This window comes from Hyperolius riggenbachi, chromosome 2 (genome assembly GCF_040937935.1).
Source record: "Hyperolius riggenbachi isolate aHypRig1 chromosome 2, aHypRig1.pri, whole genome shotgun sequence".
Taxonomy (NCBI): Eukaryota; Metazoa; Chordata; class Amphibia; order Anura; family Hyperoliidae; genus Hyperolius; species Hyperolius riggenbachi.
In genome coordinates, this window is record NC_090647.1 from 216,338,806 (window position 1) to 216,363,271 (window position 24,466).

A 24,466-nucleotide genomic window follows, 5' to 3' on the forward strand; every position below is an offset into this window, starting at 1 on the left:
TTGTGACTTATGAGAAAAAAAAAACGAATCTGTCCCAATGGAACTGTTTAGACATCAATTGGACAACACGGAAAATCTAGGTCAGTCTGGAGCGGGGCAGGAGCAGTAGTCGTACAGTGCAACCACTGTAATGCTGGGAATACACAGTTTGTTTCTGCCGTACGTTTTTGCTCTCGGTCGGTTTTGCCGCTCAATTTCAGCTCTCTGTTCAGCTTTCGATTCTTATCTTCCTCTCGTTTTTCGTATCTTTTTCCATTCACTTCTATCAGAAATCGAGCGGCAACACAACCGAAAGGGAGATCGGACATGTTGGAAATTATCTATCGAACCATCTAATCAGCTACAAAACAAACCGTGTATTCCCAGCATTACAGCATGTTGGGAGATTAGACCTGACCCCACTCACCCCAATCACCATATGATTAATATATGAACAGAGGCGCCAAAAGAAGAGTAAAAAGACTAAAGAGTAAAAAGCTTAAAATCAGTTTAAGAGCTTGTTCACACTACAAGAGCGTTTTAAGCGCTAGTGATTTTGAAAAGCTCTTCTTAATGCAATGCTATGGAGGATTTTTACAAAATCGCATCACTCCAGTGAGAACACACACACATAGGATAGCATTAGCAAGAGCTTTTAAAATCACAAAGTTCTTAGAAAAGAACTTGTAGTGTGAACAAGCCCTAAAAAGGGTGGCAGTGGTGTCTGGTTTAAGGTTATTTACACATGCCTTGGATGAGACAAGGCTCACCCTCCCAGCAGCATGTGTTCATGGGATATTGATGCTATATGCTGTATTGTCGCTTTATGTATGGTTTACATATCGTATGATCAAAATGCTGTATTGCTTTTTCTTCAATAAACCTGACATGTTTTTTTTAAGGACTTAAGGCTAGTACACACTAGCAATTTTGATTGACCAATGATTGCTCAATTTTACCACCTCCATGTAGTATGACCATTTACCTATATAATCTGCATAGAATTGAAAATCTGTTTGGCCCTCATACTACATGGAGGTGGTAAAATTGAGCAATCATTGGTCAATCAAAATTGCTAGTGTGTACTAGCCTTAAGTGGTGGACTTTCCTCCCCAAGTAGACTCGAAACAGTAAATTTTGCTGGCTCATTCTCTAACAATTGCTCTAGTTCATACATATCAAACTCTGGCCCGTGGGCCAAATCTGGCCCTCAGAGCCATTAAATATAGCCCCCAAGTGGTTTCCCCACTTTGCATTATGTTTGGCCCACTCTAGACCGCCAGGGAAGCTATATTGGATGTGAAGCCCTGGAACACCAGGGAAGCCATATGGGGGAGGTGGGGGAAAAGCACTTAACACTAGGGAACTGTATAGAAGAAGGTGGGGACCTCTAGACACCAGGGAACTGTTTAGGGGAAGGGAGGACAACTAGAGACAGAGGAACTGTAAATGGGTTAGAGGAGGGCAATTAGACACTAGGGAATTTTATAAGGGAGTAAGGTAACCAGTAGACATTGAAGTTGGCCCGCGACTAGGCTCCAGTGTACGTCGGCCCACTTTGTATTTGTTTGACACCACTGCTCTAGTTATAGCCTGAGGAAGCGGGCTTAGACCCGTGAAACACATTGGAAAAATTGGATTTACGAATAAAGTATTCTTGCTGACAATTGACCGTTTTGAGTCTACTTGGGGGAGGTAAGTCCAGCACTGCCTCCCTTTATTGTTTTTTTTTATATTTTTTTTTTTAACTGATTAAGCTATGCTTTTGGCAGCTCTTTTTCATATATTATTCAATAGTTGAAGAGTTCTCTGTGTGAGGACTGAGAAATGTTGTGTCTGTAGTGACACAAAAGAATGTCAGATACTTGCCTATAGAGAGGGAAGGCTGTGGATCCTATTGGGCCTTCTCTGTCCTCTCTAGGTCCCCTTTTTCCAGAGCTATATCTCGGTAAAGGTGAGCTTTGGTGAGCCCTCGGGGACACAAAGGCGGTCTGCTCCGTAATGCGTGTGCTCGCGCATGCGCAGTACAGATCCGCCCGGTAGTGCTTGTGTAAAGGCGTGATTCCGAAGCCTTCTGAGGGCTCACGGAGGAGTATTCCACCGGTTGGCCGAAAAGCTCTAACGGGGTTAACAGCACTGGAACGAAGGGCCATGAGGGACAGGAAAGGCTCAATATTATTCAGAGCCTTCCCTCTCTACAGGTGAATATCAAATTTAAAAAAAAAACTCACTTTAAACCTTCTGATTATGCCCATACATGGTACAATTTTTTTCCTTTTTGTTTTGTTAGATAATTTTGTTAGAATATTCCGTTAGATCGAACATAAAGTTTTATTTTATTTTTTTTTTGTTCCAAAACATGTCCAATTGGATTTTTATTGAAAATACATGGTAATCATTTCTTTTATTTACTTAGAACTGCATATTTTGTCAGATGGTAATAACTGTAACCCCAATTTGCTTTGCCTTCTAGTTATACATATCTACAGAGTATTGGCTGTGGTAGTTGTAATGCTATGTTTTTGTATATCGTTCTAACAGTAGTAGTACTAGTAAACAACTCAGCCCTGACTTGTTAAGGTATCTAGTGACTTGACCTGCTATTTCTTTCACAATATCGCATACAGCATGTCATGGGAGTTGCATGACATGTGTTGAAGTAATTTGTGGACTGATGGGGTTTCATTGCCTAAACTGGAAACAACTTGTGAAAGATCCATTCCAGTCAATCTTATAGTAGTAGTTTGTAGCAGTTACAATATAATTCCATAGATCTGCATTGGTGTAGCATAATTGGCAGAAAATCCATCAGTTAACTTTAGATATTTGCTCAAGGTATGTTGCTATACACACACAATACAAAAGTCTGTGGAAAGTCCAAACTACAGATTTAAAAACAAAAAAAACCAAACAAACAAAAAAACTACCCGCCGATATCTGGCATGTTGTTGTTCGATCCATCCAGTGGATCAACAACTCCTGACGAATGTTGGCAAATCTTGTGCAGTCAGCCATGTATGTTTCAGCGACGTTGTTTTAGAGAATGCCCGCATGTTGTGCGTAATGCCGCTTCCACTTGTGCGCAGGGTATTTAAATGACTTGTTTGTTTACAATATCTGTGTGCAGACAATGTAGTTGGAAAGACTCGTCATTTGTCATTGATGCTGGTAAAGTTGTTTCCGCGACATTGGTCATTTATTCGCAGCGACTTTTGTATAGCGTGTGTACGGACCTTTACTGTGAGTGCGAGACGAAGCCCAACTAAAATCTAAACTAGTGCTGGTTACACATGGAAATATTTTAATAAAGCATTTTTTGTAATTGTTTTTAGATGAAGAGAACCAAAGGTATTAATTTGAATATGCAAATTAATGTTTTTTATTTATTTATTTATTTTTAAGCCATGCCAACCACGTCTGAAAGTTATGACTGAATAGAATAGAATAGAATGCCATACTGCTAGAAAAGACCATTACTGCATCATATTTTTCACTGCATAACTAGGTTTAGAGGAGGAAAACAAGAAAATAAATTATTCTGAACCTGATCGTGGCTTTCCCTTTGCCGTATAGCTTCCCTGGTGTCTTATTGGTCCCTCCCCTAATAGCTTTCCTGGTGGTCTAGTGACCCCCCCTCCCCATATAACTTGCCTGGTGGTCAAGTGCCCCCCTCTCCTTATAGCTTTCCTGGTGGTCTAGTAGGCCTCCTCCACCATTTGGCTTCCTATGTGCCTTTCCCGCCCCTATATAGCTTCTCTAATGGTCTAGTGCCCCCTCCCCCTCCCTCCCCATTAGGGCTTCCCTGGTGGTCTAGTGGCCCTTCCCTCCCCCATATAGCTTACCTGATGGCCTAGTGGGCACCCTTCACCATATAGGTTTCATGGTATTTTAGTGGTCCTTCCTCTCCCCATTTAGGTTATCCGGTGGTTTAGTAGACCTCTCCCTCCCCCATATAGCTTTTCTGGTGGTCTAGAGGTCCCACTCCTTCCATGCATCCCCTAAAAGCGAGTACTGGCAGTGAAGGTGCTTCAAAACCCACTTGCCTGATCCAGGGCTGAACATTGCATCGTGTCTCACATTTGATTCATCCTCTAGCAACAGCTGGCTGTGTGTGCCTCGATCTCCTGCACCTCTTGTGTATGTGACATGGAGGAAAACCCTGGGAAGTAGAAAGTGCATTGTGACTGCTAGACAACGAATCGGAAAGGAGACCTAGTGCTGTCATCTGGCCCGGATCAGTTGAGAGCGTTCTTGGAGCACCTTAGCTGCGGCTACTCTGCTATTGGGGGATGCAGCAAAAGAAGGGGCACCTGGAGAGGAAGGGAGGAAGGAAAGCAGTTGGTTTCCTCCCCCCCCACTTTTTGTATATTCACTTTATAAGATGCACAGACCTTTCCGCCCACTTTTTTAGGGTAAAAAAAGTCTTATGGAGTAAAAGATAGTTTGCTGCTATTAATAATACTAATAATAAAAAAATGTATGTATTGTATTTGACAATGCTTTAGCATAATCATTTTTTATTTGAATCATGTAAAAAAAATGTATACATTAGGCTATGGCTTGCCCGCAAATTAGTGATAACTAGCTCTAAGTATTGACACAGTATCTAGGTAAGTGGTATATTTTAATAGAGAATAAAGGTGAGTTTTACTCTCATTATAGGTCTTCTTTTAGACAGATCTTCTTGACTTTTTTTGCAGAAAGTACAGTATTCTTTTGGGCTGTATGTGTGCTTGAAGGTTGATGAGAACCATATCAGTACCCACTTAGGACCATTGTTTGTACATCACAATTTTGAAGTCTTTCTTACAAAGGGTTCTTAATTGTTGTTTCAGCTTGCCTTTACCCGAGATGGTTTCTGCAGTTTGTGGAATGAAATGGTGAAAGATGGTGAGATAGTTTACACAGGAATAGAAAGCACCCCGAGTGGAGACCTACCATCCAGAAAAGGTGAGTTGTGTTTTTTCTTTTACATTTGTTTTAACCTTTTAATTAGGATATTAAAAAGTTACTAGCTCTGGCAGCCTCTTATCCATTATAGTAGTACAGTACTGGTTCTTTATAGCCCATTGAACTTAATTCTCATTTGATGTCTGTCAAGTATTATATAAATTTACTCAGTTATTTGAGTGACTCTGGCCCCAGTGTGAAGACTTCTAGGAAGACCTTTTTTTTCTTTTTTTCTTTTTTTGTACCGTAACAGATTTTGTAGGTTTTCTGTAAACTCCTTCCATTTCTGGACTTCCTGCTGTTTCAAAGAGGGCCTATAAACCTGTTTGCCAGAGAGTATTGTTCCCTATTTGTGATAATGTTATCCTTATGAAATTTTAGAGAGTCTAAGTTGTTTCAAAATCATAAGCTGACTTTGAGGAAAGCATTTAAGACTGAGGCTATAGTGGTTGAGAGAAATATTAGGGAAACCTCTCTTCATATGCCCTATTCTATAATATTGATGATGGCATATTGGCAAGTCTTCAAAGTCACGTTTGAAAGTCATAAGGTAATTTTAGGCAAAGATAGAGAGATCAAGCAAGAGGTAGTGGGAGGTTTTCCTAGAGAGACATCTTAGGGTTGTGTCCCTTAAAGGGACTCCGAGCAGTCGTATAATTAGTTATGCCCATACACTCATCCTGCTCTGTTTCAAGCTCTCTGCCCCCCCCCCCCCTGTTTCCGCGTCATAATTCGGGTTATGGCTCCAGGAACAGGAAACCAGCAGGTCCTCTCTATGCATGCGCAGGCTTCCTGGATTCTTCCTCCTCTGTTCCCCTCCGCCAAGCGTAGGAAGGAGGAGGAAGAATCCAGGAAGCCTGTGCATGTGCAGAGAGGACCCGCAGGTTCCGGGGGGCAAAGCCGACTATTGAGAGTCCTTGCTGTAATGCATTTTAAAACTGAAAAACCAGGAGGCAGAGAGCTTGAAACTGGGTAGGGTGAGTGTATGGGCTTAACTAATTATACTTGGGTATGCTTAAATGCATACCTAGGGCTACTGCTCGGGTCCCTTTAAACTGGGGAAAATCACCGTTGGTGGCACCTTAAATTACTGGATTTTCCTACAGAACTGCGATTTGGGAGAATTTGTATACTCCTTCAGCCACCGTGCTAGATAACAAAGGAAAAAAGTGTTTGTCAACTTTTTTGCATTCCTGTGAATGTTTTGTAAAAGACAATGTCCTAATTTAATTTTTAGCAGTGCAGCTCGTGGCACATGGGTAGAGTATGTGTGCAATAGCTGTGGTGGCATCCAGACATTGTTTGGATTTATACTACTAAGCAAAGGCTACAGAACATCCATAGTGTAAAACTGAGGTTTTATTTTTTGTTTTTCCTTTATTAACCTACCGGTAATAATGAAATATTGCACTAACCTGTTCTAGATGAAGTCAATGAGGCCCAAGGCTGCTCAAAGAAAGAAGATCAGAATGACAAAGAGAAAAAAGATGATGAGGATCTACCAGCACCGAACTACAAGGCCAAAACCATTATGGATAGCTGGGTTTGGGGCAGACAGCCAGGTAACCCGAACACTGTTATTGGCTAATAAATGGGCAAATATGCCACATAATATTAAGAATTGATGTCTGTGTTTTTGTTTTTCGTTTTTGTTTTTTTGTTTTTTATTTGAGAGTTGGGGGGTTGAATAGTAAATAGGAATTCAGATACAACGAAATACCTTTATATCTGCATTTATACTGTCTGCTGTAATGCTGAAGTTGCCGGTAATGAAGTACATAAGTGCTTGGGCAGCCTAAAGGTGGCCACACCATACAATTTTTTAAAATATTTTTTTCAATTAAAGAATTGCAATACATTTTTCTGACGGATTGTAACATTTCAGAAATCTGACCCGTGTACCACATACATGTTACATATTTTTTTTTCTCCAGCCAGGTGGCATGAAAAAGTAGCCTGGTGGGGTGCAAGGGGGGAGCGCAGGACCAGTGCAACTCTGAGGCCCGGTTCACATCTGCAAAATGAGCCAAAAGGATCCAATGAGCGGATTTAGTCTCCGCTTCACCGGATCCGGATGGCTCAGTCCGTGGCTCGGTTCACATATGAAAACGGATCTGATCAATGATTGATCAAATCCGTTTTCATTCAGCAAATACATACCTATTCTTCAGCAGCAGCCGGCAGTAGAGGGTTCCTCTTTTTCTGCTGTGACTACACAGCGCGTCATGTGACTAGTCACATGAAGCGTCATGTAGTCACATGACGCGGAAGAAGATGGTAGCCTCTACTGCCGTCTGCTACAGAAGATTAGGTATGTATAAGCCCTCCCTAGCCCACCCGCCCGGCTGCTGCACCCACCGCTCACCCTCCCGTCGCTAGATTTTCGTCGGCCCATGCACCCATCCCCTGTGGAACAAGTGTGAAGAAACGTTCCATTTCCCATTGCCTCAATGCTGCAGTATTTTGTCTGGATCCGTTCTGCTAAGCAGAACGGTCCAGAAAATTGGGGCCTGCAGCAATTTTTAGGTCCAGGGACCGGAAAGTATCCATACCAACGGACGCATGTGAATGGATCCATAGGTTAACATTTGATCCATTCACATCCGTTGCGTTTGTACAGTATACGTTCCGGTTATGTTCCAGAAAAAAACGCTAATGTGAACCGGGCCTACCAGCATAAGACGAGACTGAGGAGGCGTGCCGATGTACCTGCTAGGTACACACAATACAATTTTTTGACAGATTGACCATTTCCTGCATGTTCAATCTGATTTTCGATCAATTTTGTGTTCATGTCTATGGGAAATTGTTCGGAAATCAGGTTGGACATGTTGGAGTTGGAAATAGTTGATCTTACAGTAAATCTGTCAGAAAATAGCATCGTGTGTACCTAGCATTAAGGAGAGATTGTTCCAGATTATGGTTCTCAGGTCCCTTTAAAGCAGACCTGAACAAGGAACTTCCTCTCTGCTCTAAAAGATACACAACAACATAATAACCTTTTAAGAAAAACATTTCTTTGTTACAGCATATACAAATCCTACAATAAATCTGCACTGTTTCTACTTCCTGCTTTCATGGAAGCAGACATATGGTTAACCTCTGTGCTTTCAAATGAGTTTATCTACCTTGGCAGTCAGGTGGCATAGGAGAGAAATCAAATTACAAATTGTAATTAGATACAATGGGGAACTAGACGGGCTTAACTACCTAAATACATACAGGGTGCATTCACTTCTGTCCTGTGCAAGTGTTCAGGTCCACAGTGTGATTGTTGAAGGGGGAGCACTACAGACAGGATGCAAGCTGAGGGGAGACACAGACAACAGTAGCAGAGGAGATGTGACTTCAGAGCTCTGCATATAATTTTTTTTTACTTTCAGTTCTGGAGAGAGGAGAGACGAGTGCCCAGGAGGCTGCCTCGGAAACACCCTGCACTGTACATGCTGTACACTGCTGTGTCTCCTCTGCCCCCCTACTGAAAGTAAAAAAAAATTTAAAAAAAATGCAGAGCTCTGAAGTCACATCACCTCTCCGGCTGAGGCTCTCATCTCATAACTCCTGCAGGTTGCTGATGGGGATGTGTGGGTGTGCTTTTTTGGCTGTCTCTCTTTTCATTGGCAGGAGAGAGGTGTCGGCATAAAATAGTGCCTATTAGTCCTTGGAAGGCTGGAGGGAGAGACTGAGCAGGAGTTTCTGGTCAGCTGTAAGAGATCCAAGATGCAGTGCATGGTCCCGCCCCTTACAACCCGCCCAGCCAATCCCTGTTCCACCAGGAAGCGTGAGGTGACAGACAGAGGAGCACTCCTGTAGTGTACAGTGTCAGCTATTGTGCGAGAGCCGGGCGCTGATTGCTAGCAGGCAATGGAGCGCTCCTACCTGCAGTTTTTAAGTTTAAGTGCTGGGTTTTTCTAGCTAAGCGGGCGAATGACAACAGCTGGGCAGGGTTTCAAAACAACCAGGCGGCTCACCCACCTAATTAGTCCTGGGGAGAACACTGGGTCTGTACATCAAGTAATTGACAATCTACCACACACCATAACATTTTTAATAAAAATTGATCAGAAAAACACTTTAGATCTTCTTCTTTTATTGAATAAAAATGAGAAATTTGATCAGATTTCTCTAACAAAAAAGGTTGCTTTGTTTTTCGCGACAACCGATCATAATTGTCGAATTGGTGTAAAATTGGATATTTTCTTTGTATGGTGTATGTTCATATATCAAATGCTGGTTCTATATATTTTTTTCTTTTTTTACACAATGTGCACTCCTATTTAACTCAGAATAAATTTGTCATGAGAAAAAGAAAGTACTTCCTCTTCAGAGGTTCCAGAATTATTTGAATCTAATCTTTGGTGTTACACAACACTCAACATATCCCACTGTGTAATTTATCTGACAAAAATGAAGCCAAAGTTGAGAAACTCCATGAATAAGTGGCTTGTAGGACACATTCATCAGCAATAACTTGAAGTTTTCAGTTGATTTTATCAGTCTCTCAATTCGCTCTTCTTTACTTCATTTTTTCAGTAGGGATGATCAAAGAGATGCAAATTTGTATGAGTTGATGCAAATTTATGCAAATGTATGCCGTTTGAAAATGGTCCAATCAAGTTAAACCCAGGTTTAAATTGTTTGGTGCTCTTTCAAGCTGCATATATTTGCATAAAAATTGGCATAATTTTGGAAGTATTTGCATCTCATTGATCATCCCTTTTCTTCAGTTTATTGAGGTTAGCGGACATTCATTTATGAACAAGTCTCTTAAAGCGGAATGAGACCCATTTCAGCATATTATATACAACGAGTATTTTTTTTTTTTTTTTTTTTTTTTTGTACTAGAACAGCATTCAAAGGGTTACACACAGAACTTGTGTCAGGAATACACGGGACGTTTCTGCGGCTCAATTATGCCGCCGGATCGATTCCTGCTCGTCCCAGCGGGCGATTCTCTTATCTTCTAATCATTTTCCTTATCTTTTTCTATTTTCCCGCCTGCGGTATCGAGTGCGGAATCGATCCGGCGGGTGATCGGACACGTCGGAAATGATCAATCGAGCCATCTAATGGCTCGATCGTGCCGCAGAAACGCACCGTTTATTCCCGGCATTAGAAGTTCCCTGCCAGCAAAGCTGGAGGCTTCCGAAGTGCAGATAATGTTATCTTGTATTTAATTGTATCAAGTGAGGAATGTAAATAAACACTTCTCTGACACTGCAGGCTTTGCTGAACAAAGTCAGACAATCAGAAAGCATTTCTGCTTATGTTAGGACATGAAAAATGCAGTTATAAATAAAATGCAAAGTCAGCTCTCGGAGAAAAAAGTGTGTACTTTGGGAACGTATAATTTCTAAATGAATAAGAATACTTATGCACAAAAGCAAATATGATAACCGTATGGCATATAAATAATAGGAAAACAGGTTTTTATAGAATTGTATGTCAGGGTTTTATACCGCTTTAAGGTTCTGCCACGACATTCTGAGCGGGTAGCAGTCTGGACACCTATCAAGTCGTTGCTACACATTTTCTTTTTATGTTTGTCTTTTTTTAGCCATTCTCTTGTAGATTTGTGTTCTTGTGATCATGGTCCTGCTCCATAACACAACTTCTACAGAGCTTTAGTTATTGCACAGAGGGTCTCACATTTGACTCTAGAATCACTTTATATGGCTGAGTTCATAGTTTACTCAAGGACTGCATGGTGCCCATGTACTGAAGCATTGTTCACTGAGTCCTGATGCACAAAAACCTTGTTACTAAAATAAGTGATGTCTTTTTCTGCACAGCACAAATAATATTTTATTTCTGCTTAAAATGTCTGTTTGTTTGCCCATAGTTTATAATTACCTAAACAGTGAATCAATAGTTTTTCTTTAAACATGTGGTTATAATTATTATTATTATTATTAGTAGTATTATTATTCTGTATATAGCACTGACTTCTTCCACGACTGTTTACTGAGTACCGTATAAGTCCCTGTGACTTATACAGCAAAGGCAGGGATTCCCTGACTTGCAAACACCTGCCGATATGAACCGCCGCCACGTCGGGGATTCTCTGCCTTTGTGTGCCTGCTCCTCCCCCCCCCCCCCCCCTTGTGACTCCTGGTCCCTCGGGTGTAGTGTTAAAAGCAACTCACCTTCTCCATGCTCCTGCGATGATTAACGACGTCCACGCTCCCTCCGCTAGCCTGCGCTCCTTCCCCCTTGTGCCTCTGGTGTTGGAGTGAGCAGCGGCTGCTTACCTTCGCAATGTGCCCATGATGACTGCAGACATCCGTCTCCCCTGCACTTCTTGCTCTAACGATCGGCTTGAACTGATGACGCACAGTTCAAGCCGCTCGCTAAAGTGAGATTTGCAGGGGAGACGGATGTCTGCAGTCATCGTGGGCACATTGTGAAGGGGAAGGAGCGCAGGCTAGCAGGGGGAGCGTGGAGGTCTTTAATCATCACGGGAGCATGGAGAAGGTGAGTTGCTATTAACACTACACCCGGGGGGCCAGAAGTCACGAGGTGTGGGGTGGCGAGGGAGGGAGTAAGGATTGCAGAGAAGAGAAACCATGGGAGAGACATGGGGGATACATGAAAATACCTGGGTAGACGGGGGTGGGGGGGGGGGCACAGGACAACACATGGGGGACACAGGAGGACCAATGGGGGGGGACACAGGAAGACATATTGAGGATACACAAGGAGAAATGGGGGGACAGGAGGATACAGGAGGACCCATGGGAGACACAGGAAGACACATAGGTGATACATGAGGACACCATCTGAGAGAGAGCATGTGCAAGACTCTCCTGGAGCATGGGCGCACCATGTTTAGTATATATATTTGTTTTTCCCTGTTTTTTTCCTCTCTAAACCTGGTTGCGTCTTATATTCCTGGAGCGTCTTACTGTATACGACAGAAATACAGTACTTAGTCATGTCACAAACAAATATATCTATCTATCTTGGGTGGAGGAACCAATTAACTTAGTTTGTTTTTGCGAAGTTCTGTGATTATGATCATTAGTTAGAACATGTGAACAGAAAAATAAAACTCTGCATATTTACCTTTTGGAAACTGTTGTCCTGTAAGTGTTTTGTAGGGTCAGGACAAGCACATCTGATCAGGAATTTAACACCTCCTTTGGTGCTGGGTGATTAGAAATATGATCTTCTCAGAGATTCCAGCATCTAATCTGTGATTTCCAAGAACCACTTTGGTAATGGTTTAGTAGAACTTGTGAAATATGAGAACTGTCTTTCCAGCTGGAATTTTTTTATGCTTTATACATTTCACTATTGTATTTACGCTCCTTTGCTTCAGAATACACACAGGCTTTATATGGCTTTAATGCAGTTGAGGACATTTCTGAAAGAGTGTGACTTTTCAGTGTTAAAGAGAACCCGAGGTGAGCTTCTGACAATGCTATCTACACACAGAGGCTGGGTCTGCCTATACAGCCCGGCCTCTGTTGTTATCCAGATCCCCCCCTAAGCCCCCCCTGCGCTCTGCGATCACCCATAAATCACAGCCGCGCTGTGCGGGCTGTGTTTACCTCTGTATTGTCAGTCTCTGCTCTCCCCCCGCCTCCTGCATAGCTCCGATCCCCGCCCGCGTCCCTTCCCTCCAATCAGCGGGGAGGGAAGGGATGCAGGAGGCGGAGGAAGCAGCAGACTGACGCTATAGAGGTAAACACAGCCCGCAGCGACACGCTGCGTGTCGACAGCGCGGCTGTGATTTATGGGGGATAGCAGAGCGCAGGGGGGCTTAGGGGGGGATTGGGATAGCAACAGAGGCTGGGCTGTATAGGCAGACCCAGCCTCTGTGTGCAGCTAGCATTGTCAGAACCCCACCTCGGGTTCTCTTTAAGAAACTTTACATGGCCAAATTGTTTTCTTGGGCTTGGTTATTATATCTTAATACTTCCCTTGTATATTAGTCACTTGACATCTTAACTACTTTTAAAGATGATCAATATTTTGCCTTTGTGATGATGGCTATTTGGTATAATTAATGCCAACAGACCTCTTGTTTAGTAAAAGTAGCCTGTTACTAGTACAGTGAAACCTTATAGTCATAATTCGTTCTGGAAGCAGGCTTGTAATCCAAAGCACTCTTACATCAAAACAAATTTCCCCATAAGAATGAATGGAAACTGGATGACTCTGAGGCAGCATGGTGGCGTAGTGGTTAGCGCTCTTCCCTTGCAGCGCTGGGTCCCTTGTTCGAATCCCAGCCAGGTCAACCTCTGCAAGGAGTTTGTGTTCTCCCCGTGTCTGCATCGGTTTCCTCCAGGCACTCCGGTTTCCCCCCCACATCCCCAAAACATACAGATAAGTTAACTGGCTTCCTCCTAAATTAGACTAGGGACTAAATTGTGAGCCCCTCTTAGGGACAGTTAGTGACAAGACAATATACTCTGTACAGCGCTGCATAATATGTTGGCGCTATATAATAAATAAAATAAATGATTCACAATCCAAACCATTTATAGAAAAATGGATTGAAAAGAATTGTGGCTGAACGACAGGATGAGGATTATTGTGTAGGAAGTCTTTCACTATAACTAAGAGAATCATTGCTATCTGTTGCTGCACTTATCCAATGACAGTTGTTTTTGCCTCCTTATGAGGATTGCACAGTCACTGCACTCAGATTAAGTACAATCCTGCAGTGTCAGAGAGAAGAACAATCAATGCAGTTTGATGACTTGCCGTGCGTATGGATACTGAGATGTTCTAAAAATATTTGCTTGTCTTGCAAAGCGGTCCTAAACAAAGTTACTTGCAATCCAAGGTATTACAGTATCCTTGATTAGCGGAGCACACATCCAGTGAGAGTTGTTTTCAGTCGCAGGCATAGCCATAGTGGCCAGTGAAGCTTTCACCTGTGTTTACTGCCCGTGTTCATTACTCAGTATGGGATGTGCCACACCATAAACTTTTTTCTACCTTGCCACACATTTGTTGTACTTGTATTTCATGCACGGTGGTGTAGAGCACCCGACAATGACCTCTGTTGATAATAATCAGAGAGGGTAATGCTGACGAAGACTCAACCAATGACGATATGGACTTTGACTCATTAATGCTAGTGAGTGAAAAGGTAGCCGAAGGTAGAGAAGACTTGAGAAATTTCTTCTCTAACACTGCGGACTCTACACAGGCGAATAAGGAGGTGGGTGCTAAGGTTTTAGAGCTGAGATTGGGGAGACTCAGTGAACAGGAGACCAAACTCTTCTGGACGGTGGCCACACTTAAACGTTACAAAAGGGACGGTATAGTGGCAAGAGGCTTCAGGTCCTACAGAGAACCATCTGAATACAAAGAAGACCCAGACTTTGTGGAAATGAGTGGACAACAGCCTATCTAGATCTAGCAAAGACATTGCAGAATATTGTTTTGGCACGGTCTGTTAAAGAGTATAATAAAGTGTCAGACGAGCTTCAGGACACAAAAACGAGCTACAAGGCTTCAGTCAGCGAGGAAAAATACGCTGCAGTGACCACAAAAATAGAGACCAGAATTCTTAAAATCCAGGACGAAATTAAAACTCGCAAATTAAGAAAATTCTGTAGAGATAAAGAAGACTTTGACAGGAATAAAATCTTCAGCTGGGGGCCACCGCCGCCCCCCAATAGATTTCCAAAGGGCAAGGGCTATTGGACCACAGATTCGGGGTCAGATAGCGAAGATAAGGAGAAAGGGAGCAAAACACCTGTTAGAAAAAGGCACCCCAAAAAGAGTAACAACTCTAAATATAAAGATAAAAAGAAGGGAGTGAACAATCAAGAAAACAAGGGAGAATGTGCAGGTGCGACAGCCCCTTTAGAAGAAGGATCAGAAGAGGAGGAAGGAGAACTAGTAAGAAGGCTGAAAGCAGTCAGTTGGGAGGGATCCAGCATTTTGAAGCCAGTGAAAAAGAAACGGAAAGCAGAGAATTAAGAAATGAAGATTTGCAAGTTATAAATATTTCAGGGCTCGAGATCCCCCCAGAGTGTTATGCACTCCTGAAGAAGGGTCTCAATTTTTGTCCGACTCAGGAATTTGATTTTTGTTCTTTCACAGTGGACCTCTTTAAGTCAGTGCGAAAATTGGTGATCGCACAAAGATTTGAGTCTAAGGACCACTCTCCCCCATTAACCAACACGGGAGGTCTATGTACAGGACATAAACTCCAAACAATTTTGAAAGCCCCAGTGACAAATAGTGCCGATGTAGGAACGAGAGGGTCAAGCCCAAATCCCCTACAGGCACATATTGAGGGGCTATTCTCTAACCATGATTTTTCTCCCTTCACCACTCAAATGATGGGGGACATCAACATCAGCACTTTGGGGTTTTACCCCTGTGTGCGGTTGAACCCCACTGATGAGGAAATTCTACAGGTACTGGAGGATTTACTTTTAGAGACCGAACAAACAAATGAGCCGGTTATTAATGACCCCAAAACTTTATGTTTAGGTGATGTCAGTTCATTCAGGCCATGCAGATCGTTACAACCCTTTCCTACGACCCCAGGTTCCACATTAGAGCATTTTTTCGAGAACACCCTTAGAGATGTTAAGGCAGAGATTTATGACAACGTGGAGTCTAATTTGACCACGGAAGAGATAGGAGCTCTGAGGTGGCTTCGGAATAATCGCGAGGTGGTACTCAGAAAAGCAGACAAAGGGGGGAACCTTGTCATTATGTCTAATACCCAGTATAGAGATGAAGCGATGAGACAATTGAGCGATAAGGAAATTTACCGCCCCTTGCTTTCTGACCCCACCACGCGATATCTGAGTTCACTTCGCACCCTGTTATGCAGAGGGGTGGAAGATGGGTTTCTTTCAAATAAATTGGCCAGTGACTTACTTCCTCTCTATCCACGTCGCCCAGTCTGGCACCACATACCAAAAATCCATAAGTCCCTGACCGCACCGCCGGGACGACCCATAGTTTCCGGCTGTGGGTCCCTCACTGAGAGGTTGTCCAGGTTCCTGGACCACCTCCTGCGTCCCCTGTTGAGGGGAGTACCGTCCTACCTCAAGGATACTCTGGAGGTGTTGCGCCTGGTGGAGCATGCCACGTGGGTCCCCGGCGACAGGCTGGCCACGATCGACGTGGTCAGTCTGTATAGCCGGATCCCACATGGGTTGGGTATAGCTGCGGTCAGGCGATATCTATTACGCACCAATAAGGATGTGAAATATGTGGATTACATTCTTGAATGTCTTTCCTTTGTGTTGTCGCACAATGCGTTTTTGTTTGACCGCTGCTGGTACCACCAGGTGTCTGGGACAGCCATGGGGACCCCCGTGGCATGCTCCTACGCTAATTTGTTTTTGGGGGGGTGTGAGGAGTCTGCTGTACTTTCGGATCAGAATCCGTTCCGGGGGTGCATCAGACGCTGGTCCAGGTACGTGGACGACATCCTGGTGGTGTGGTCGGGGACTGAAGGGGAGTTTGCAGAGTTTATGCAGTACCTCAACAATAATGAGGTGAATATTAAATTCACCTATGAGATTAGTGAGCAAGAAATGTCCTTCCTGGATGTGAAAGTGGTGGTTGAAGGCGATTGTTTGTTTACAAGGGGATATAGAAAAGACACAGCCACCAATTCTATTTTACATGCACAAAGTTTCCATCCGGGAACGGTCATTGAAGCCATCCCCTATGGACAGTACCTACGACTGAGACGTAACAATGCCAGGGAGTGTGATTTCAAAACACAGGCCGACGAACTCACTGCTAGGTTTTTGAGAAGAGGGTATGATCCCGATCTCTTAAATAAATCTCGATTTAGAGCCAAGAATCAAGATAGGAGTGCCCTGCTAGCCCCCAAGGAGAGGTGTAATGAAGGCGTTGAGAAAACGACGTTCACTTTTGATTTTTCGCCGATGGCAGATCATATCAGGAGGACTATATACTCTAACTGGTCTATGATCAAAAGAGATCCAGATTTAATGACAATTGCACAAAAGGCCCTCAGAGTGGCTTTTAGACGCGCCCCCACACTTGGCAACATTTTAACTAGCAGTGAGTTCGTCTCGCCTAAAAATAAAAACAAAGATTGGCTGAATGCCTCTCTACCCAGTGGAAACCATAAATGTGGCTGTTGTAAATGGTGTGAAAGGCTGATTACCCAGAAAAGCATTCGAGTGGGGAAGGAATGGATACGTGTGAAGGAGTTCTTCACTTGTCAGACGGAGTTTGTTGTTTATGTTTTGATCTGTCCTTGTAGTCGATTCTACATTGGGCAGACAACTAGACCTATGAAAATAAGATTTGGAGAGCACATTGGTTCGATCAATCGTTTACAACCTTTTCCCGATTTGATCGACCATATGAGAAACGATCATAGCACTGAAAGATTTAATTTAAGGTTTGCAGCCCTGGAGAAACAAGATATACCCCGGAGAGGGGGTGACAGGGAGAGGTTACTACTGAGGAGGGAAACGAGATTAATCTTGAGAATGGAAGCAATGGGGCCATTAGGATTGAATGATAAAACTGAATTGTCCTGTATGCTAGATCCCTAAGAGAATTATATATTTATAGATAGTCTGTATGTGATGAGCTGCTATATGTCGAGTGGGTTCACTATGTAACAAGGAGATAAGATATTAATTGATGAATTATCAAATTGTCGGTTATCCATGTGGTAAGTGTGGGATGGGGAGACGCGTAATTTGTCTCCGCTAAGAAGTGACACTCTAGACGGTGGGAAAGGGAAAAAAAATTTTTTACGTGTCTGGTAGAGGTTAAAGGGAAGGTTCGGGGAGGGCTGTAAAAAAATAAAAATCAAAATCCACTTACCTGGGGCTTCCTCCAGCCCGTGGCAGGCAGGAGGTGCCCTCGCCGCCGCTCCGCAGGCTCCCGGTGGCCGACCCGACCTGGCCAGGCCGGCTGCCAGGTCGGGCTCTTCTGCGCTCCAAATGCCGGCACTTCTGCGTCCCACGTGGACGCGCTGACGTCATCGGACGTCCGCCGGGCTGTACTGCGCAGGCGCAGTAGTTCTGCGCCTGCGCAGTACAGCCCGGCGGACGTCCGATGACGTCAGCGCGTCCGCGTGGGACGCAGAAGTGCCGGCATTTGGAGCGCAGAAGAGCCCGACCTGGCAGCCGGCCTGGCCAGGTCGGGTCGGCCACCGGAGGCCACCGGGAGCCTGCGGAGCGGCGGCGAGGGCACCTCCTGCCTGCCACGGGCTGGAGGAAGCCCCAGGTAAGTGGATTTTGATTTTTATTTTTTTACAGCCCTCCCCGAACCTTCCCTTTAAGAATGGAGAAGAATTTTTGGCGCCGACATGAGCGGCCCCCTCCCCCTCTCTTTTTGTACTAGTCGCTTGCTCTTATTGGGGACATAGACGTGTACCCCATCCTACACGAATTAATAGCTCTGCCATTTGCCCACGTTGTTTGCTAAAAGGCCATAAAAATATATCCCCGTTATGTGATTTTAATGACACAGTCACTCAAAAGTCACGTTTGAGTCACCCTTCCCTGCTGCCTGGACGCATTGGCGCTTACTGGGGACCCTATTTGTCCACCCTGCCGTTTATTCGGCGGTTTTTGCGCGGCGAGTTAGTGATGTGGTGGCGCTGGGTAGCACAGGTGCCTTACTTGAGCACTGGCTTCCTTTGCCACCTGATACGCCGGTCTGTTTTTATGACGCGAGAGCGGGGATAAACCTTTGAGGGCGGACTTTAGGAGATGGGCGGAGTTTTTGTCGTCGCCCCGTTGTCCTCCCGATTTGGCGTCCATGTGTCCCAGGCAACGGGCTCTCAAGAGGAGAAAGTGATGTAACCGGAAGGGGCGGGGTCAGATCCCCGACTTAATCCCGGAAGCTCACGGAATCCTCTTTCAGTGGCACGTAGCGTGACCAAGCGTCAGGAGACGCGAAACGGCCGTCGCTCGCCACCTCTGTGCCTACCACCCACCTCCTTTCCACTGACCCACTACAGCATGGACAAGTAAGAACTGCCACAATGGTCCGTCACTTCATATTTGACTATGCATGTTGATGCGATTTGCTGCACATTGTTTTGTTGCACTGTCACCTATGTGGAAATAAAGCCTTGGATGGAAGGTGCACGCTCCTGTGATCTCTTTGAAACTGAGTATCCTTGATCTGTTATCTTTAAAGTGAATGGGAACCGGATTTTAAAAAAATGAGATAGATACTTACCCAAGGAGAGGGAAGGCTCTGGGTCCTATAGAGCCTTCCGGCTTCTCTCCTGGTCTCCTTGTTCCAGTGCTGGCTCGCCCGGTAGCAGTATTTGACTAAATTAGTCAAATACTGCTTTATCCGGCCGTAGGAGGCTTCAGAAGTTTTCAGGGAGCCTGAGTGCTCCTGAAGAAGGGCTGCCCTGTACTGCGCCTGCGCAAGCACGCTCTCTTGCACGCTCACGCCTGTGCAGTATGGAGACACACGTCTTCGGGAGGACACGGCTCCCGAAGACTTCCAAATACCCTTTTGATGGGGGAATGAAACTGGGGGGGGGGAGCCAGCACAGGATAGAGAGCACTGAGAGAGGAGAGTGAAGGCTCTATACGACCCAGAGCCTTCCCTCTCCTTAGGTAAGTATTTGCTTCATTTTTTTTTTTTTAAATGCGGTTCCCATTCACTTTAAAGCAGGCCTAAAATCTAACTTTAGGTCAACTTTCACACCTGTGTCTGAGTGAGGGTGAGGAATTTGTGTTTGTAGCTATGCAAAATGGTATTTAAGGTACCTATTAGGACGATGATGATGTGAACTGAATTTCCATCATTTTTCCTCCACTTTTCAAAATATGTACGGATTGGTGCCACAATGTTGGCAGCCCTTATTATGGCTGTTAATTTTTTAGGGAGTGGATATATGGTGGCACCACTAATTATCAGTTTGTTCAGGGGGTGAACAAACTGACAGCCATCGACCCAGTACATGAGGGAACTGGCCACGATGAACGTGGAGTCCCTGTACACGAACATCCCCCATGATGATGGCATTGCGGCCTGTCATAAATATCTTCCGGGTCGGGGCATTCATGTAAAGCCTTTTGCTGGACTGATGAAATTCATTCTCACCCATAATTATTTCACTTTTGGACAGGACCTCTATTTACAGCAGATGGGAGTGGCAATGAGTTCACGATTTGCACTACAGTATGCAAATCTCTTCATGGCCAGCGTAATATGTTGGTGCTTTATAAATACAATAAATAAATGGCCTAAATCGAAGAGGAATACCTCAATGCATGTTGCATAAAACCCATGACCTACTTCCGTTTCATTAATGATATTATAATCATCTGGTACGCGAGTAAGGATTATCTTCTCAAGTTCCACAGGAACTTCAATGCCTTCCATACTACAATCAAATTGAAACTTGCCTACTCTCACACGTAGATTAACTTTCTGGACACCACCATATACATCAGGGAAAACAACCTACAAACGTCTGTGTATTGCAAACCAACAGACTTCTCCCACATACCTAAGGTATGACAGTTTCCATCCCAAGCACATTAAGAACAATATAATTTACAGCCAAGCTATAATGTACAACCAGATTTGTTCTGACAGGATGGTCAGAGACAAGCACCGGCATTGCCTTAAAGGGACACTTAAGTCAAATAAAAAAAAATGAGTTTTACTCACCTGGGGCTTCCAATAGCCCCCTGCAGCTGTCTGGTGCCCTCGCCGTCTCCCTCCGATCCTCCTGGCCCCGCCGGCAGCCACTTCCTGTTTCGGTGACAGGAGCTGACAGGCTGGGGACGCGAGTGAGTCTTCGTGTTCCTGGCCACAATAGCTCCATCTATGCTGCTATAGCATATATCATATACCATATAGCAGCATAGAGGGTGCTAATGTGTCTGGGAACGCGAAGAATCACTCGTGTCCCCAGCCTGTCAGCTCCTGTCACCGAAACAGGAAGTGGCTGCCGGCGGGGCCAGGAGGATCGCAGGGAGACGGCGAGGGCAACGGACAGCTGCAGGGGGCTATTGGAAGCCCTAGGTGAGTAAAACTCATTTTTTTTGTTTGACTTAAGTGTCCCTTTAAGAACATTTTCATTAAACAAGGTTACAGCCCTCCTATGATCAGGAAAGCCAACATCATCCCCAGGAGTGAAATATAATCAAAACCAGAAAGAGGACCATGACCCAATGGTTGTCACCTACAACCCACACCATTAAGGAGGATTGCTAAGGAACTTCATGCAATTTTACACAAGGATTACAGAATGAGACGGATAATCCTTAAATCTCCCCTCCTGTCATATCGGCAACCACACAATCTAAAACATATTATTGTCAGGAGTTCTTTGAATAGGCCACAACAAAACGGAACATCACCCTGCCGACAAGGTGTGGGATCTGCAGACACGTTTATTTCACTGACATGTTAACAATACCAGGATCACAACAGGAGTACAGAGTACAAGGCACATTTTCCTGTGAATTCACCAATCTGGTATATCTGATCATATGTGCTAAATGCCCCAATGTTATGTATGTGGAAGAAACTGGACAAACCCTGCACAAACGTATAAATGGACACAAGCACACTATTAACAATCCAGAATCTGGACTCCCAGTTGCTACACACTTTTGTTCAAATGGACACAGCATGAATGATTTTCGGGTCACTGCCCTGAAGGGTGGCTTTAAATCGTAAAAAGATAGATTAACCTCCTGGGCGATAATCCCGAGCTGAGCTCGGGGTATATTGCGCTTGAGGATTTCTCAGGCCCTGGTGGGCCGATTTGCATAATTTTTTTTTTTGTTACACGCAGCTAGCACATTGCTAGCTGCGTGTAACTTCCGATCGCCGCCGATCCGCCGCTACCCGCTGTGCAGCCCCCCCAGACCCCTTGCGCAGCCTGGCCAATCAGTGCCAGGCAGCGCTAAGGGGTGGATCGGGACTCCCTCTGACGACGTCATCCCTTCTCGTCGCCATGGCGACCGGGGAAGCTCAGCAGGAAATCCCCGTTCTGAACGGGATTTCCTGCTTACTCTAATCGCCGAAGGCGATCGGAGTGGGTGGGGGGATGCCGCTGCGCAGTGGCTATCATGTAGCGAGCCCTGGGCTCGCTACATGATTTAAAAAATAAAAAATTAAAAAAAAAGTGCTGCGCCCCCTCCTGGGCGATGCAATTGTATCGCCCAGAGGGTTATTAGCAGAAACGAAATTTATAAATTGGTTCAAAGCTGTGGACAAAGGTTTGAATGAGCACAGTCGGTGACAGTCTGAGTCCCAAATCTGTGAGTATTGTGTAAACGAGGAGTCTTATCTCCGCTAACAGCCTCTCACCCCATTTAGATGTTCTCTTTCACTTAAAGGGAAGGTTCAGGGACACTAAAAAAAAAAAAAAAAAAATCCACTTACCTGGGGCTTCCTCCAGCCCGTGGCAGGCAGGAGGTGCCCTCGGCGCCGCTCCGCAGGCTCCCGGTGGCCGACCTGGCCAGACCGGCGGCCAGGTCGGGCTTCTTCTGCGCTCCATTATGCGTGTCACGCCGGCGCGCTGACGTCATCGGACGTCCTCCGGGCTGTACCGGAGGAGGTCCGATGAAGTCAGCGCGCCGGCGTGACACGCATAATGGAGCACAGAAGAAGCCCGGCCTGGCCAGGTCGGGTCGCCCACCGGGAGCCTGCGGAGCGGCGCCGAGGGCACCTCCTGCCTGCCACGGGCTGGAGGAAGCCCCAGGTAAGTGGATTTCGATCTCAAGGTCGTTTTTACTGCGCCTGTGTGAAGAGGCGCTGTCAATCATGGCCACGTTGTCCGCTGCGTACTGCGCAAGCATACTTTACACAGATTGTCAGGGAAGGTGAAATAATGAATGATGATTTTAGATGAGATAATGTCACAGCCATAGCTACAGAGACAATGCAGCAGTGCTTGAGAAGCAAAAATTTACTTTAAGGGCTCGTCTCCACTAGTGCGGCGTGCGTCTCGCAGACGCACGCCGCACTGAGCGGGTGGGCCGGATCGCAGGCGAATCATGGGATACGCAGCCTCCGCCGTCATCCTCTATGGCAGTTTCCCCGTGCGAATCATGTGCGGGGAAACTCTGCAGAATCGCCCTAGTGGAAACGGGCCCTAATGAATAAATGCAAGAAGTTTTGAATCGGGATGATACCATTTATTTGCCAATTTAAAAGAATAAGAGTAAGCAAGCTTTCGGATGTATAGCCTTCATCTGGATTCAATCCTATCTGCTCACAAGATGCTGGAACAGACATCTATATACATGCAACATCAAAAGGGGAAAAATAGATTTTTTTTTCAAGCATGTCATTAAGATGCCTTAAAGGCATCATTAGCGAAAACACCTAAAATCTGCTTTACTCACCTGGGGCTTTCTCTAGCCCCTTGCAGCCGACTGTCACGCTGACAGAAACATGCATCAAGTTTATTGGAATTCAACGTGAAAGACCAATACAAAAGTGGTGTACATGTGAGAAGTGGATCGAAAATCATACATCATTTCAAACATTTTTTACAAATAAACAACTGCAAAGTGGGGTGTGCGTAATTATTCGGCCCCCTGAGTCAATGCTTTGTAGAACCACCTTTTGCTGCAATTACAGCTACCAGTCTTTTAGAGTATGTCTCTACCAGCTTTGCACATCTAGAGACTGAAATCCTTGCCCATTCCTCTTTGCAAAACAGCTCCAGCTCAGTCAGATTAGATGGACAGCGTTTGTGAACAGCAGTTTTCAGCTCTTGCCACAGATTCTCGATTGGATTTAGATCTGGACTTTGACTGGGCCATTCTAACACATGGATATGTTTTGTTTTAAACCATTCCATTGTTGCCCTGGCTTTATGTTTAGGGTCATTGTCCTGCTGGAAGGTGAACCTCCGCCCCAGTCTCAAGTCTTTTGCAAGAGGTTACAGTTTGCCCTGTATTGGCTCCATCCATCTTCCCATCAACTCTGACCAGCTTCCCTGTCCCTGCTGAAGAGATGCACCCCCCGAGCATAATGCTGCCACCACCATATCTGACAGTGGGGATGGTGTGTTCAGAGTGATGTGCAGTGTTAGTTTTCCGCCACACATAGCGTTTTGCATTTTGGCCAAAAAGTTCCATTTTGGTCTCATCTGACCCGAGCACCTTCTTCCACATGGTTGCTGTGTCCCCCACATGGCTTGTGGCAAACTGCAAACGGGACTTCTTATGCTTTCTGTTAATAATGCCTTTCTTCTTGCCACTCTTCCATAAAGGCCAACTTAGTACAGTGCATGACTAATAGTTGTCCTATGGACAGAGTCTCCCACCTGAGCTGTAGATCTCTGCAGTTTGTCCAGAGTCACCATGGGCCTCTTGACTGCATTTCTGATCAGCGCTCTCCTTGTTCGGCCTGTGAGTTTAGGTGGATGGCCTTGTCTTGGTAAGTTTACAGTTGTGCCATACTCCTTCCATTTCTGAATGATCGCTTGAACAGTGCTCCGTGGGATGTTCAAGGCTTTGGAAATCTTTTTGTAGCCTAAGCCTGCTTTAAATTTCTCAATAACTTGATCCCTGACCTGTCTTGGACCTGTCTTGTGTGTTCTTTGTACTTCACGTTG

The 24,466-nt window shown here is 44.9% G+C and overlaps 1 protein-coding gene across 9 annotated transcripts in view; it reads left to right on the forward strand.

Moving 5' to 3' along the window:
• The window catches only part of HERC2 (HECT and RLD domain containing E3 ubiquitin protein ligase 2), a 250,080-nt gene that overhangs the window by 22,968 nt on the left and 202,646 nt on the right, over positions 1 to 24,466 (forward strand). For all 9 annotated transcript variants that reach the window (XM_068268132.1, XM_068268135.1, XM_068268138.1 and 6 more), the window contains exons 3-4: positions 4,815 to 4,929; positions 6,354 to 6,491. In XM_068268132.1, the coding sequence (XP_068124233.1) occupies positions 4,815 to 4,929; positions 6,354 to 6,491 (253 nt within the window). The remainder of the gene's footprint in view (positions 1 to 4,814; positions 4,930 to 6,353; positions 6,492 to 24,466) is intronic.